General features: G+C 42.8%; 1 protein-coding gene across 3 annotated transcripts in view; it reads right to left on the minus strand.

Moving 5' to 3' along the window:
- Window positions 1-16,101, minus strand: part of EEF2K (eukaryotic elongation factor 2 kinase) — a 35,943-nt gene that overhangs the window by 18,979 nt on the left and 863 nt on the right. The window contains exons 1-6 of one of the 3 annotated variants that reach the window (XM_064461743.1): window positions 13,959-14,084; window positions 6,573-6,897; window positions 4,698-4,748; window positions 2,800-2,900; window positions 1,168-1,228; window positions 257-294 (exon numbers count right to left, since the gene is read on the minus strand). In XM_064461743.1, coding sequence (XP_064317813.1) covers window positions 257-294; window positions 1,168-1,228; window positions 2,800-2,900; window positions 4,698-4,748; window positions 6,573-6,818 — 497 coding nt within the window. In that variant the 5' untranslated portion in view covers window positions 6,819-6,897; window positions 13,959-14,084. Of the gene's footprint in view, window positions 1-256; window positions 295-1,167; window positions 1,229-2,799; window positions 2,901-4,697; window positions 4,749-6,572; window positions 6,898-13,958; window positions 14,085-16,101 lie in introns of those variants that run through there. The other 2 variants (XM_064461744.1, XM_064461745.1) reach the window with 2 other exon arrangements.

The following is a 16,101-nucleotide window of genomic DNA, read 5'->3' on the forward strand; positions in this document are numbered from 1 at the left end:
ACTGGATGCCTGCATCATGCTTACTTGTGCTTCCCTTAAGAGAATGTTCTGCTTTCTGATCCCCACTCCCTGTGCTGCAGCTGGAGTCACACTAACAGGAATAAACCTCTCAGCTATGCCTTTTAGAAAGACAGAGCAGGGAGCTAATAAGGAGCCACACTTTACACAATTTCCACCACACCCAAGTAGAATTCCAGTCACCACCGAAGCAAATACTGCATGGAAGCCAACAAAGATAAAGCCAGCAGATACTTACGTTCTGAAACACTCTCGCATTGCTCCACGGCCAAAAGGCTAAAGAAAAAAAAACAACAACTCAGCATTGCCATTTCCACAAAGTCAATTTCTAACCAGTAAGAGTGACAACCATGTCTTCCCCCTTTGTATCCTGCAGAAAGCAGTTCTCTAACAGGGTCTATATGATACAAACAGTCTTCCCAAAGAAAAGTGAAAACTCACTGGCAGTTAAGTAGGAATCTGGGGAAAAGACACTGGGAATAAGCCCCCCTCTCAATATCTCATGGAGCAGACATGATGTGTCTTTTAAAGAAGCTATTTAAATTCCCTCTCCAGTTTGGAGTCAGCTCTGTTGTGACTGCCTAGAGAAGCTGGCCTTGCAGACCTCATGCTCTCCACATTTAGGCTTCCATACAGGATGTGCCAAACAGAGCATCACCTCCCTGAACACCAGATACTATGTCAGTAGCACAGAGCAAGGTGACTCCAACACACCACGAAACCTGTGATTTAACTAGAAAGTGACAGTAGCTTCTACCCTCAGATACCAAAAATTCAGTCTGTTTTCATCCTAAGAGCAGAAATTATTTGGAAGCACACAAAATAGTAGGACTACTGCCAGGCAGGGAGATGAGGCCAACAGGAAATGGGAGGGCTGAAATAGGAAGGAGATCACTGGGAAAGGAATGAATGCCTCATGTTGCTGATGGGGAAGGGCTGACTCCGTGTTATACTCTATTCTGAGGAAAAACGGCTGTCGGGACACCAAAACATAATGGATGAGCCAAGGAAAAGAGAGGCAGGAGAAAAGCATAACATTGAGACTTCAAAACTTCTATACAAGGAAAACATCTTGCTGCCACTATTCAGTAACAGGAAGGAAATTACAAATATGGGTGCTAATAAACATGAAGGACAGTGTGATCTTACTTGTGAAGCCATCTTGATGAGGACTTCATCTTCAACCCAGTCCCCAGTAACTGCATTGTACCTGCAAAATCAGGATATGTGCCTCAGAAAAATGCAGAGGGAACCCAAATCCTCCCATCCCCAGTGCCTATCCTCCCCTGTCTCTAGCTGACTGCTAAAAAGTGCTGCCACCACTCCAACACAAAATCTTCTAGTCTTCGCACCACACTCCTCCCCTCCTTACTTCAGGTGGGAAACAAAAAATATGTATAGCTCTTTGAAGAGACACTGAATCCTATTGACAATGAACAGATTCCACTACAGAAACTAAATTTTTGTGACATTACAGATTAGGCTTTATCTGCTTTGCCATTAAATCTCCTCTGGAATGCCTAGGCAGTACACTGATAGCAGAAAGAGCCTTACCAAGCCCTATACACTGGACAGGTTGCCTCCCCCAGCCCTGAGCTTGAATAAACCTGGTTCTTACTGGGGATCTGCCACAGTGCTGTGGAGGATAAGCAGAACGCAGCACCGGCTGTGGCTACAAAAAGCAGCAGAGCCAAGAACTGCCCAACACTGCACCAAGGGAGGAGCAAGTCTCTGCACAACCCTATGATAATGGAAAGAGTATGACTGGTTTCTCCCCACCCCCTTAACTCCCAACACAGTAAGAGCCAAATTGAGAACACAGTGGTTGAGTCACTGACATGTGATTGTTTCCAGCCTGACCTGCACTGAGCACTTTGTGCATGCAGACACCCCATATACACCCTGTATATTCTGTATCACCCCAGTTTGCAGCATACAAAAGAGGTAAAAACAGGAATATCAGAGCCATCTCTTTTTAACAGGTATTATTCGAGTAGCCCTATACCAATATTAACGCTTATTTGTATTCTAAAATATGCAAACTATTTAGGGACTGTGTGCTAACCAGGGACAGATGCAGTCTATGGGGAAGAAGAGCACTCACTGCATGACAGGGTTATGTGATTGGAAGGGAGGCCTCCCCAGACACTGATGCTAAGTGGTAATTAACTGGCCTCTAACTCCTACCCCTTCCACCCAGAAACCTGTGTCAGTAGGGGAAACGTTTTGTCAAAGCCTGTGCTAAAACACTGAGAACAGTTTAAGTGCCAAACTCAGTTTCAGCATGTACACCATGCTGAGCTATTCTGGGCTTTATAAGGATTTAAATTCCAGCCACATGCAGCAATACTACACGGACAAGCAACAGTAAAACTGCTATTTTGGGAAAGGCACAGAGCGTTATGTTGCTTTTTTTTCTAAACTATTTAAACTGAGTATGCTGCCTCTTTATTGGGATTCATTTCCTTATTAGATTAAGTTTACAGCATTAATAAATCAGCTAGAAAATACTTCTCAGCCTCATTTCCTGTCTACATGGTGAAACTCATAGATAGTACTTAGGTGGGAGAGAGAGAAAGAACGTGACACAGGTTTGCTTTTTGATGATATGCAGAATTTACATATTCCTCGGTGATTCAGTTAAGACACACTTATTTTGGGCATTATTGAAAGTTCTTCAGCCATGTAGATACGCATATTCTGCGCTACACAAACACAGCCCTTTCATAAAGCAGCACATTCTGTTTAACAGCAGCATTAAAAGCAGAAAGACCCACAGACCTGTAACGAGTGGCTTGCTCTGTCTCAATGTCCTCAAGATGAAATTCTGCCCATGGATCAGGCATGTGCTTAGCTTTCTGAATAGCATGTTTCCATGTTTCCTGAAGAAGTTACAAATTGGCAGGTTATTTATAATCAGCAGCAACTCACAACAACAGCATTTTCCAGAGCACATCAGGATCCCAATGCTACGAAGACAGGCAACCACACAACCCCCAAAGCACTATTCACAGCAGGGACCAAGCAGTACAGAAGACCACCCTAACATTTTATAGCTTCAGGTTTAATGAAACACAGTTCAGAACTATAAAGCATCAGGTTTCAGTTCAATCTGCACTGCCGTAAAGTTACTGAGAATAGAATCTGGTCTAGTATATACCAAACATAATTTGCAAAACCTGTTGTAATTTGCAAATATGTCTAACATACGCTGCAATTAGTGATAAGGCACAACCAGATTATATTAATTCACTTTTACTGTTTTGATTTTTAACTTCTTGTAACTAACAGCATATACTGGCAGTGTAGGTGTAAAAAAGTCCATTAGCGATAGAGCAATATGGATGAAGAAAAAAAGTTCTGTAAACCCCAAGGCCCCCGAACTGTGCTCAGCATAAGAAAGAAGAAATTAGAATGTTGTAAAAGTGGATTATTATAACAATTCCAGATAAGTAGCTATTTCAATCTCCACCATTTCAACACTAAAAAAAATCAAAAGCGTTTTCTGGAATATAAACAGTCTTTCTCTAACAGTCACTTTGGCTGCTTTTCTCTTAACACTTTGATCTCCCTCTTTTTACATTGTACTGTTCGAAGAGAACTGCAGATATGATCCTGTGATGTGCCAAACACCTTCCACAAGGTGAGCACAAGAAAAGGCCACTCTGCACCCCTACCAGTACAGACACACCGAGCTCTGAGGTTTTTTACTGCCTCTGTGACTGAATTTCAAGTATGCAGAAACAGTAATTTTTAAAATATTGGGGTTTTTTTTCCCCCGTTGGCATTTAAATCTCAGTCAAAACTTTTAAAAAAATACAGGATAAACTGGTGTCAGCAATGACATCAAGGAACTTTTTGAAGCAGCTGAGCTTTTAAATTGTTCATGTTTATTTTTATTTTAGCCACAATACTGCGTACCTTGCAAACAATTTAAATGCTCCCCTTTCTGACAATAAAACCACAAAATGAACACAATACTACAATAAACAAAACAAGTTTGAAGGACTTGCTGAGAAAGAGTTCCTACATGTTTCATAAGAAAATGAAGTTGCCTCAGATCGTGTGATGATACGTATTTCATATAGACCTGGGAACTTCCATACCTGAATATGTATGAAGGAAAGAGGGAGAGACAGAAACAGGTAGAATTGCTTGGTCAGTTATCTATGTCAAATCATTCTTGAGCAGGGTCCCTCTCCAAAAGGTGATCTGTTTGCATGCTAGGTAATGATTTAAATAAATTAACTGTGCTTGATTTTGTGAGGTCCTTTGTACAAAAGCCGCATTCTAATCTTCAAACAAGCAGAAGTTGGACTTCACGGAAATGGTGCTAACAGTGCCATTTTTTTCCTGCTGTAGGCATATGGCTGCCACACAGACTAAGTAGTGGTCTTGCATCCTACTTGTCCCACAGTAGGAAATACTGTGAAGAAACAACTACAGATACGCACTTTAAAAGAAGTGATATTTCAGGGTAGGGAACAAAAGATGGGTATTATCTCATTTAACAGATATCTTTTTTTAGTTTTGACTTCATGACTTTTATGGGCTGAGGCAAGCAGTTCTCCCAGACAATAAAATAATGAACAAAAAAGGCCATAAAAGGAAAAAAAAACCAAAACAAAAATCTTAATGCATCTATTAGATATGGTGTTCACATTTTCTTTTTAACCTACCCGACTATGGTCAACCACAGAGCCGTGCTTAGAACGATGCTGTGTGTCATTCTAAAGGATGCATGAGAAACATAAAAGTAGGAAAATACATGTCATAAGACAAATGATTGACAAAGAGTCTCTGTTCTCTTTGTTAATTAAAAAAAAGAAAATATTTTTTCACTTAAAAGCCACTTTTCAATTTATATTCCTAATTTAAGTTCATTTTTAGAACAGCTGTGAACAAAACTACTGAAGTACATTGGCAATTTTTTTTATTTGAAAACGTGTTAAAAGGGTCTTGCCTATTAAGTAGCTAATTAAACATTGCTGAGTCCTGTTTAAAGGCAGAGAGTTAATAGTAACACTTCTATCTGTCTCTGCATTTCATTATCAATGGCCCACACTGCCATTAGCTTTGGGGTCTGCAAGCTAGACTCTGATCAGACCAAGCTGTGGTAGTTTGCGATGTTATCAGTGCTGGCTGGCTGCTTCACTGTGTGTTGGAAGTCACCATTTCTCCAGCTTAAGCAGCAGATGGAGATTTGCTTGCTCTACATCTCAATCCAATGCATTTTACCTGTGATAGGAGCTAAAATGCCAAACTAGACTTTGTGAAGCCCAAAGCATGAGCGTATATATTCTGCAGAAGCAACACGATAGCTTAGGAAGAAGGAAATAACTGCAGTTTCTTAAGTCTTTATCAGTTTTATCTCAGGCCACATGAGTCAGAACTCACGCTGCAAACCCAGAGGCAAGTGTTTAGTACATGCTAAAACATACACACAAATGAAGACTAAGCTCCCTATCAGATCCTAACTTGCTCAGCATGACATAGGCTAAAATCTGTCCCCTCTTTTATAACTAAATTTTTACTCTTCACCTTCCGTAGGAACATATACCTTTCAATATTTCTCTTAACTAGCCTTGGTAAAAATCTTACTGCAGATAAGACAGTTTCACTTTTAATATGTTACTTAATATGTTAGCTGACTGAAATAAACCATCTGGTATCTCTCCAGGAATAAAGCATGCATTAGGCATAACCAAGGCTTTAGAGCATCTATTAAATAAGTAACACGTTAATATTTATAACAAGAAACGTGTTAATAAAACACATTAAATCCTAGTTTAGACAAAACCTAAAAGACATGCCAGTTTACCACAAATGGTGCATTCTTGGAATATGTAACCTATAGAGTGAATGTCACTTGCATTCTTGAAGTTCCATCACCTGTCCTGTCCTGTGCAAAGGGAGCCAAGTGACACAGGACACACTGCCAAGGAAGCCCCAGTTACGGCCCCTTTGACCTCTCTGCAATGCTGTGATTGCCATTCGTTTCAAAAAGGTCAGATACTGCTCGAGTACACTGTCAGGAACTACAGCCATAGTGACACTTCATGCCCAAGCATGAGAGTCAACATGTTAAAAGCTCCCTAAGAAGGAACTATAACCTAAAAACCTATCATTACAATTTCATAATTTACAATTTTATTTGTCCAAATAAAAATATTATGGACTGTTAACTCTGCTTGGCAAAATCCATAATAAAGTATCTTCTGCTGGGCCCCAATTTATCTTACAGTAAGTATCATCTTTTAAATCTCCCAATCAATGTATTGCTTTTTAAATGGTTTGATCATAACAGCAGTGAATTGTTCGCCTGGAATCTGCTACCTTTGTAGATGAAAATCTCCCACTGAACTAAAAGGGAGAGTAAGCAATTCAATGGCAGTGTCAGACTATTGGCTTAATAGAATTAACTGCAAGTCTGGAAAAAGCAGATGTATTTTTTCATTGAAAAGTGTTAATTACAAGACATGAAGCAGCTAGATAATCTCTTGTGGCATCTAAGTAAAACCAAAACCTTATTGAAGGCTGGAGCCAACACTTACCTTAAAGTTAAATGAGTTCCTAGGAGAAGAGCTTGAACTGTACTGTTCAGCTTTTGCTAAGTTTCTATAATAATTGTCAACTTTGATACTGGCAGACTTGCTAGAAACTGGATCATCAGTTATTGGACAGATAAAATAATTGTCTTCATCATCACTATCAGCATCAAGATAATTTCCAGAGTTTGCTGTAGTCGATCCAGCATTATCAATCCCTTCCATTCGAAAAATAAGGTCCTCGTCTGCCATGTTTGTGGGAGGTTGGTTTAACTCCTGCAGCGATTAAAACAGCCACTATTCCAACACACATGCAAATAGAGGGAAGAAACTGGGAGGGAGAGAAAAAAACAGAAAGAGGTTATTAAAGGAACAAATTATGCATGAAACTGATGTCAGCACACTGGCAGAAAAAAATCATTTGCATATGGCTCTATAAAAATGATCCCTAAGTACCTACATGTGTTTTTGAACACCTCAGTGCTAGATCTGGGTTTCCAGAACACACTCAGTTTTTAAATTGCTGCGTGACTGAGAAAAGATGATAACCAAGTATAGAACAATACTATAAAATCTGAGGGACCACAAACACCACCTGCTGCCCATGGCTGACATTTGCTAATGCTCCTATCTCTTCCCCTCAATGTTTTTATTCTTCCTTACCTGAAATGCTGAGTTTCACAACACTTGTCTTAGAAACTTGACGGAGTTTTACCTCGAACACCACAGTCGGGTTTTTGAATTTTTTCAGGAAGTCTTCTCAAGGATATTGCATACAAATCAACAGCCAAAGGAGTTAGAAAGTATTATTAGGACAACGTAGAAAATTGTCCCACCACTGCCAAGATTTAAGCTGGCTTTTAGCTCACATACAGCCAATGGTCCACAGTGGAAAGCACGCTGCTGAAAGTGCAGCATGTTGCCCAGGCTACCCAGGACGTCCTCGCAAGGACAAAGTACAAGAGAGGCCAAGAAAGGAGGCCTGCCATGCCGCTGCTGCTGCCCAAGTGCAGTCACTAGTAGACTACAGAGACAAGAGGAGGTACGTGTAAGGGGTACCTCAACCCTTCTGTCTTTTACACTCTGTGAAGGGATTTCACTTTGGACTACTCTTGTATGATCTAAACAATCATCTTCCAACTCCAAAGACAGCAGACAAGGCAGTCCGCTCAACAGCATCAAGTCTAAGATGTGTTTGCTTAAAGGAAAAAATATTCTCTCTCTAGCTAGTAGTTCTTTTCCAAAGAGGTTAGAAAGCTTGATTTTGTCACTTTTTAGTAGCTTCCTCGATCCTAAGAGAATAGAATAAGTAGGGTTTGGCTTCTCCTGGGTCCTAGCTCCAAAGTAAACTAGGCAAATTGAAAGTAAAAGCAACAGTGTGAGGCAGATAGGTCATGGGGTTTTATTAAAATCTGATCAACTATTTCTAAGCCCCGATGGTGACGTTCTAGTTAAAGATTCCACTGAGGCCTTCTGACACATTAAACGATGTTAGAGTAAACAATAAGGGGAGTTCCATATGGGTACCAAAACTGCAGCTCTGCAAAGCCTCCCATCAGTGTACCTTTTCCAAGTTAGTGACACCAGTTTCAGGGAGGCAGAGCACAGACACTGCACAGCCCAACGTGTTATAAGAGAAGATAGGTGAATCATGGAAGTATTTTTCTGGAAGCTCAGGTCCCACCCCTGGAGATCTTACAACAGGAATGTGCCCAGCAGCCTCCATCCAAGAAACAGTTTGTGATGATTCAGCAGAACTCAAACAGAAATAAATTCCTACAGTCCCAGGCTATGGAAGGCGAACATGGTGTCTTTCACACATTACCAGCCATACAGATGCAAACAGTTTCCCTCCTTCCACATTTCACAGTTCAGAGCCACTGGCAGCAGGACGCCAACGCAGACTTTCAGAGAAAAGAGTGTGCCAGTTTCTAGACCTATAAAGTCTCCCCCTTCTACCCCACAACACAGCTTTGGCAAGGAGGCCTCTGGCACACAAGGAGGCAGGTGGCCGTGACACCCCTGGAGTAGAGTAGCACTGCACTTCCTGTGCAAGGGCCCATCATATATAACATATGCTGCCAAGCAGATGGCTAGGGATATATACCTGAGTAGGAAACTGGTGTTACCTGCCAGCATCCCCGCCTCCTGTTCAGTGTGATGCCTTTGCTTCACAGTGCTTCTCTATAGCTCAGGCTCCCTTTCCACACTGCCAGCTTATTTCCCGGATACTCTTGCACTTAAAGGTCTTTTTTACCTCTGAATTTTTGTCCTCTTCCCACTCGCACTATCAAGTACATGTCTATGGAGGCTTCTAGCTATCGAGGAAGGTATGAAGAGCCAGTGTGGAACAGGTCCATGATTCACCTAATACCATCTGCTTCAAAGAGCAAAGAAACCTTCACAGAACAACAATCCATCCCTGTTCATGTTTTACTAATTGCTGATAGTTCAAATTTTCTGATACTCTGTTTTCATTAATTGCACTGACTCTAGGTTTCAGAGTCATTTCCTGAAGTCTGTAACACCTGTCTTTGCCAAATTTAATAACTTTCTGTAATGACTTTAATACCCAATCACACCAAATCAAGCTCAGACCACACTAAAGAGAACATACAAAATGAAGAGAAATAATCTTTCTGACACACACTTTCATTAACTGTTTCTTCTATTGAGCATACCACAACATAGGACTGATTCCCCTATGACCGTATCCTGCTTGGAGCTTTCCAGGTCACTCCACTGTTTCCTGTTGCATTTTTGTTCATGCTAAGGTCAATCAGCTTGGTCATGATCAGATTTGCTAACAGCAAAGAACAACCTGACTCACCAGAAGAATCTAACGCCTGGACAAGAACCCAGGGGGTATCAACACAACACAAATTCTTCCACACCACAAGTACTGTGGTGAACTGGGGGCAGGTCTGTAAAGCAGCACAGTTGCATTGAGGGTCTGACATCCTCTAGTCTGGTCTCAGGGAGTGGACACCACCAGTGGCTGTGCTATTTTCTCCAGTTAATTTTCATGCACAAGGAGTTTAGCTTGCAAGCTCTGAGACTGCATTTCAACGTGAATCAAAGTGCAGTGAGCTGAGATGATCAGGAGAGTCACTTTAGAAGCACTTTTCTCATCAGAACAAAAAGACAGTGTAGGCCTACCCAGGGAAGGCTGGAAAGGGACGTGCAAGGGACTGGACTACTGCTTGATTTTACTGTACATTTTTCTCCTTACAAATAATATATAATGTTTACAAACCATACCATGATTCTTAAAACACTACCAGCGCTTAAGGGTATTTTCTTTGAAGCAGTCGGAAACCAGTAGCACAAGCACAAACTCCTGGACCCACTCAAATTAATGGGAATATTTTCTCCTCATTTTAAGCTTTGATTATTCACATTGCTCTGCTGCATGAAATACAGGAAGGGGTTAAATGAATGCAAAATAATCACTGAAATCTTCACACAGATTTAGCTACGTTTAAACAAATATTTGCTGGAAAGTCTGCTTCAGTGAATTTTGCTGGTTCTTCAGATGGGTACTGTAAGTATACTACAGTCAGGTCTGCCTGCTTTGTTCTCAAGCACAAGGCAGAAGCAGACTACACAAAGCAGCGTATCTTGATTTGTTCCACACGACATATAGCTTAAAGTCCTTTTGGTCCTGGAGCCCTGAAAACAACGATTTGAACTTAGAGACTATTGCAATTAATTTGTTCTCAATATTATGTAAGTATCACCCTTCCTTTTGATATCCATCTAACGGAAGTATCATCTGTTCTACAAGCTAGAAAAATTAGAGGTAGGAATGATCAAAGCCTTTGGAATAGGAAGTCTACATAGATACTTTGAAAATACCTGCACCTACAGAAGTGAGGGTTAGTTAGTATTTTCAAAATTCAGCCCTGATGCTGGCTGTGCAACAGCACACAACTTAAAGCGGACGCTTAGAAGTGTCCCATCAATTGCTTAGTTCTAGAGCAACCTCACACAACCAGACAAATCAGGGATTTTCACCCAGCTAGACAACTATAAAACAAGGTTTTCAGCTTTGCTTCACTGTTACGCTTCAGCTCTGTGCATATCCAACCTCCTGTCTCCATGAAAAAGTACCAGATAAATACACCCCTACAGCAGCATTCATAGCTGCAGACCTTACACCACAGCTACTGAGAAGACCGTCACCACAAAAACAGTGACTTAATGTACGGCAGCTTTCACCAGCAACATTATATTGTTGCTTACTGACTTTCTGACAGAGGTAACATTCCCAAAGCTTAGCTGGCAACACAGGTAACACCAGAACTCCACCTGCATCAGGCAGCATCAGCTTCAGTAAACCTCTGCTGAAGGAGGTCTGAGCCAACTCATCTGACTTGGCACTGAAGCAGCTTTGGAGCATTCACATAATCTGATTTTCTGGCAAAGACCACACAAAAGCTGTCATTTCTGGAATGAGGCAGTAGCACTTAACTGGAAGGGGAAGGTATCCTCAGTTGCCACCGCCATTTTTACTGCGATCATCTTACTAGAGTCTAACAAGTATTTGAAAACATTAACCTCTACTGCTTGTCAGGCACACATGAAGAGCAGATGTAAAATGATGCTTCAAGTACAGGACTAACTCCAGGATATACTGTAGCACAGGACCAGCCTCATTACCCACAGCTGCTGTCCTGCACTTATTTCTGCTACTCAAGTCAAATATACACCAACAGATCCATCAGGTCTGAGGCAGTTGGGAAGAAGCAGCAACAAGAACACATGTTTATGCAGCAATGGTTGCAAACATTCATGATGTCTGTGATTTACTGTGTAAATAGATCATCATCACACAAATCAGTTTGTATTTAAAGTCAATAGTGTTTATAAAACTCTGTCCGTTTTTCTTGGAACCATACTTCTTGTAAAGGACTTGCAGTGTTTACTTTGGAAGTGTATTTACTAAAAATTGTCCTCACATAACATGCTCTTTAAAACAGAATTCAATAACCAAACTTTAAACTCCACAAACACTGCTCTAAACATCACAGTTTATTTGACCAAAAGCCCTATAAAAAGCCTGAGCTTCATCCCAAGGCTTATATTCTGTGCTTTTGCATCATGGCATAAAGGTGCACTATCTAGGAACCCTTAGTCTTTAAGACCCGTTACAGAAGCTTTCCTAGGGCTAAGCAGCAGAGAGAGTCACACTGCACGGAACCTAGCCTGCAAGCCTGCATTATCACACACAAGCTGTAATTTAAAATACCCACTCCAATCTACTTAGAAAATTTATTCCATTTTGTTAATCAACCTTGTACTATGTGATTCAAAACAAAGATAATCTAAAATACAGTCAGTTATTAAATCTGCTCAAATCTCTCATAATTTTGGGGGCTTTTCCAATGCCTGTCTGAATTACTTTTCTTTCCCTTGCCTTTACACCCAAGAGTCACACCACCAGCAGGGGCAGGCGAGTTGCAAGGACAATCCACTGTGTTTCCAAGCACAATGCATATGCAAACACAGATAAACAGAGGGGAAAATTCACATCACAGTGCTGGTAAAACATGACTTGTTTCTTGTAGGGTGTCTGTTGTTACAAAACATTCCTGACTTGGCAGGACCCTTGAGCAGGACCTCACAGCTGCCTCAGCATTGAAACCTGCCTTAATTCATCCCAAAGAACTGAGCAATAGGAATGCTCTACTCTAATCAGCAAAAGGGATAACTGGAGCATCGGCAGCTACTTCTCAGTGGCTGTTTCAGCTCAGACACAGCCCTCTGCACCACTTTAGCACAGGACAGGGGAACAGGAACTGCCCTAGAACAGAGGAAGTCCCACCTTCTCTTGCAGAGAAGCATTCAAGCAAGAATAATCCCCCTCTCCCTGGTATAATAGCAAATCCCTTTTGGTTTAATACCACATCAGCTAAAGCCATCTAGGAGGATACCTGTAACAGCAACCAGCAGTTTCTTCTTTTAAGAGAGAAATTGGGGTTTTGGTTTTTTTTTTTTTTTCAGATTAACATTACTTTAAAATACAGATTTGAAATTTAACCTAAGCAACTATACAGGCTGTGCACCTTACAATGTATTGTTATCATCTTTATGAACTAGAGACACAAAGCTGCATAACATGGTCCAGAACAACCCCACTGCTACATTAACGTCCTGTAGCACGTTACAAAACTACTGCACTCTCCAAACACCCAACCGACCCTTGTAAAGCAAACATTTATACTCATCTGCACCACACACTGGTAAGAAAACAGGTTTATTGAGTCAAAGTAACAGCTCTAATAAAAAACAAACACCCAGAAATGTCTCAACTCACTTGCTACCCTTGACAAACCTGTTCTTATCAAGTACAGATCTTCTAATGAGAAAGAAGCCTTTACTTCAGGGCCCTTCCAGTGTGTCACTACTGCAAACACCATGGCACAAATCACATCCAGTCTTGTCTGCAAGCACAGCTGAGAAAATGCGTTGCATTAGCCAGACAGTGTTACAGAGCAATAATGCAAAATTCATGAGGTGAATGGGAGAGTTCGTCTGCACCAGCCCAGAGTATGAAACATTTGAGACTTAAAACCCCATACAAGGAAACGCACTGTGGCTTCAATCACTGAAATGGATTTTGGAGTTGCAAGCAATATATCACAGAAATGGCCCTTCTGAGTCAAGTCTACCCTTCTGCCAAACATGCAAACAGATACTACGTTAGCGGTAGCCAAAACATGAGGGTATAGAAGGACAGAAAAGGAACTTTCGAGATAACTTTAATATGTCCTTCCGTTGCCAATAATAGCTTTGTTATTTCAACTGGCTTTAAACACACCGAACAATTAAGTATCACTGACTTTTTGTAAGCATTTGCTCAGTACTCTATGTTGTTCATCAACCCCATGCTTTATGCATATTGAGGCATATGAAGAACTATCCAGATATGAAAAGTCCTAGAGACCATTACAGGCTGTAACCATGTACTCGCCTTGCCCTTCACGTGCCTGTGGGCCACCAGTGCCCGCCATCGCTCTGTGCACCCCGGCCCTGTCCTCCTCTTGGGCTGTTCTGCAGTTAGGAACAGGATTTTGGGACTTTAAAACTGGGCATGGTCTAAAATTATTTACACTGTCCTAGGAAGATACATGGATGAAACAATTATCTCCAGGCGTAAGTGCAGGAGCGCTGCCCAATACAAAAATATCAGGTTATTTTTAGGTCACCGCAGAAGCTCACGGTTTGGCCACCGGCCTCTTACAGGCTCTAACCGCTAAGTTGTTCGCTATTTTCTGTAATTAAAAACGCCCATTCCACCCTCCGCACTCCACCCCGCGAGCAGCCTGCGACAGCCTTCGCGGGCCCGATCCCCGGCCTGTGTCGGCCCCGCAGCGCCAAGGCACCTACCGAGTTAGCGCAGTCCAAACCTGCCGCCCCCGCCGGTGAGGAGCGGAGCAACCCCACGGCCACCGCGCCGCCGCCGCCCGGCCCACGGCAGGCAGGCGCGCAGCCGCCCCGCTGAGGGGAGGCGGGAGGCGGTGCCGCCCCTCACCAGCCGCGGTGCCGCCCCTCACCAGCCGCGGTGCGGCCGCCTTCCCGCCCTCCGCCTGCAGGAGCGGCGCCTCCCGCTCGCCTTAGCGGCTGCGGGGTGTTTGCGACCCGCTGGTAGCCTTATACCGAGCTGGCGCGCTCCAAGACGCTTTTTTCCTCTGAGAAAAAAAAAAAAAGCATTGAAAATTCGAGGAGAAACCCCCCGATTAGCACTGCTAGGTGTTAGAGACGGGGGAATCCCGGGAGAGAGGGAGCAGGAGGGAAAGTGGCTGCGCTAGAACCCGCATGAAGCCGGGTCTCCTGAGCCCTGCTCACAGGAGCGGCATCCGAGTTTCCTTCCGTTTCTGCTTCCTTTGGGTTTAGAGCCGAAAGGTGGGCTTCCCGGGGCAGGTGCTCCCACGGGAAGGGCCCGCCGCACAGCAGCCCTCCCGAAGACCCTGGGCGAAGGCAGGGAGCAGACAGGCAGTGACCGTGGGGGCTCCGTGCACCTCAGGTTGGCCGCTTCAGCTAAATAGCACAGTGCTCTATTTACCGATGAGAAATGGTAGAAGTGTGCACCAGATTGCAAGTTCCAAAGGCTTCAGATTTCTTCAGATCACCCGCATGTGCTTTCTTCCTAAAACATTGGGTTTCTGGGTTGAAAACGCCCACGTTGAAGTTTTTCCTCAAGCTAGAATTTGTAGAAAATTTAAACTCCTTATCCTTTCATGGGTTACATGGAAATTAATGTAAATAGGTTCTGGCTTAATTGTACTACTTGGCAGCCTGCAAAGGGTCTGCCACTTTTACTCTTGTTGAATCTTTTTTTCATGTAAATAATCCTCATTAGTGCTTTTTACCATGAGCAGGGGTTACAAAACCGAGACTGGAAGATGTGAGTACGACCTTTATGACAGATGGTCTCTTGTGGCATCACAGACAGAAGAATGCACAACCCCTGTGCTCTCCAAAGAGGGAGGGAATACAGAGAAATGCTGCTGCAACACTAGCGGAGAGATAATCTTCAGGAGGATGACTACTAACATTTAATTAAAAACACAGAGCAGATGCTCTGACTCTCTGCCAGGAACACCCGCCTGCCACCACCATTACTTACATGGATTAAACTCTATCTTAGCTTGGGGACTGGAGGGAGTGGCACGTGCGTGCAGGAACGCCACCTAAGATTTGAGGGTACCTGTAATTTTGGTAGGAATTTCCAGCACTATGCTGAAGGTGCAGCCCTTGTTTGTGAATGTAAAGGGGAGCCTTGACTGAGCCTCCATTTAATGCCACTTCCTACACGCACATTTCTGAGTAGCCTCAAATTCCTGCAGAGTTTAAGCTCAAATTAAACACGTTTACAACGTTTGTGGATTGTGCAGAAAACCTCTCAGGTCCTAGTCATCTACCAGCTGCAAACCACTCTTGTAAATATTAACAACTACTGAAAACTGAGTGGTTTTGCCCCATCAGCACCAAAATGTGCATCTCCCCATTTCTCATTCTGCAGGCAGCCCAGCTGAGCATCCTGGGGAGAGCAGCACCCGGCAGGGCTGCGATCGGGGTGCCTCACAGCAGGGCCTGGGAAGAGCACAGACTTGTCACATTAATTCTGAAGGCCTGGTGAAAGCCAGATGCCCGGTTCCCACTGCATAAAAATGTGTTGATAATGGTTAAAAAAAAATCACCATCTGCTATTGCAGGCTACTGATAGCAGTGGAATACTGTTACCAATGTGATACATGAGCACAGCTGAACAAGTCCCAAGAATAAGTGGCTTCAAACTCGTGTAAATACACAGCATTGGTTTGGACTAAAAGGGACCCAGTGGCATTTGGCTGTATTATCCTATAAAGCTTCATGGAGAGTGTTCTGCTCTCTTAGGAACATAGCTGGGCTATACTGTCTCAAGCTACACATTTCTCATGCTTTTAAGTAAGTGAGCTCTGGTACCCTGATGCAAGGGTGTACTTATCTGCAGGTTTGAGCCTGGGGCTTCTCTATAACATTTTTTTAA

The sequence above is a fragment of the Phalacrocorax carbo genome, chromosome 10, assembly GCF_963921805.1.
Source record: "Phalacrocorax carbo chromosome 10, bPhaCar2.1, whole genome shotgun sequence".
Classification (NCBI taxonomy): Eukaryota; Metazoa; Chordata; class Aves; order Suliformes; family Phalacrocoracidae; genus Phalacrocorax; species Phalacrocorax carbo.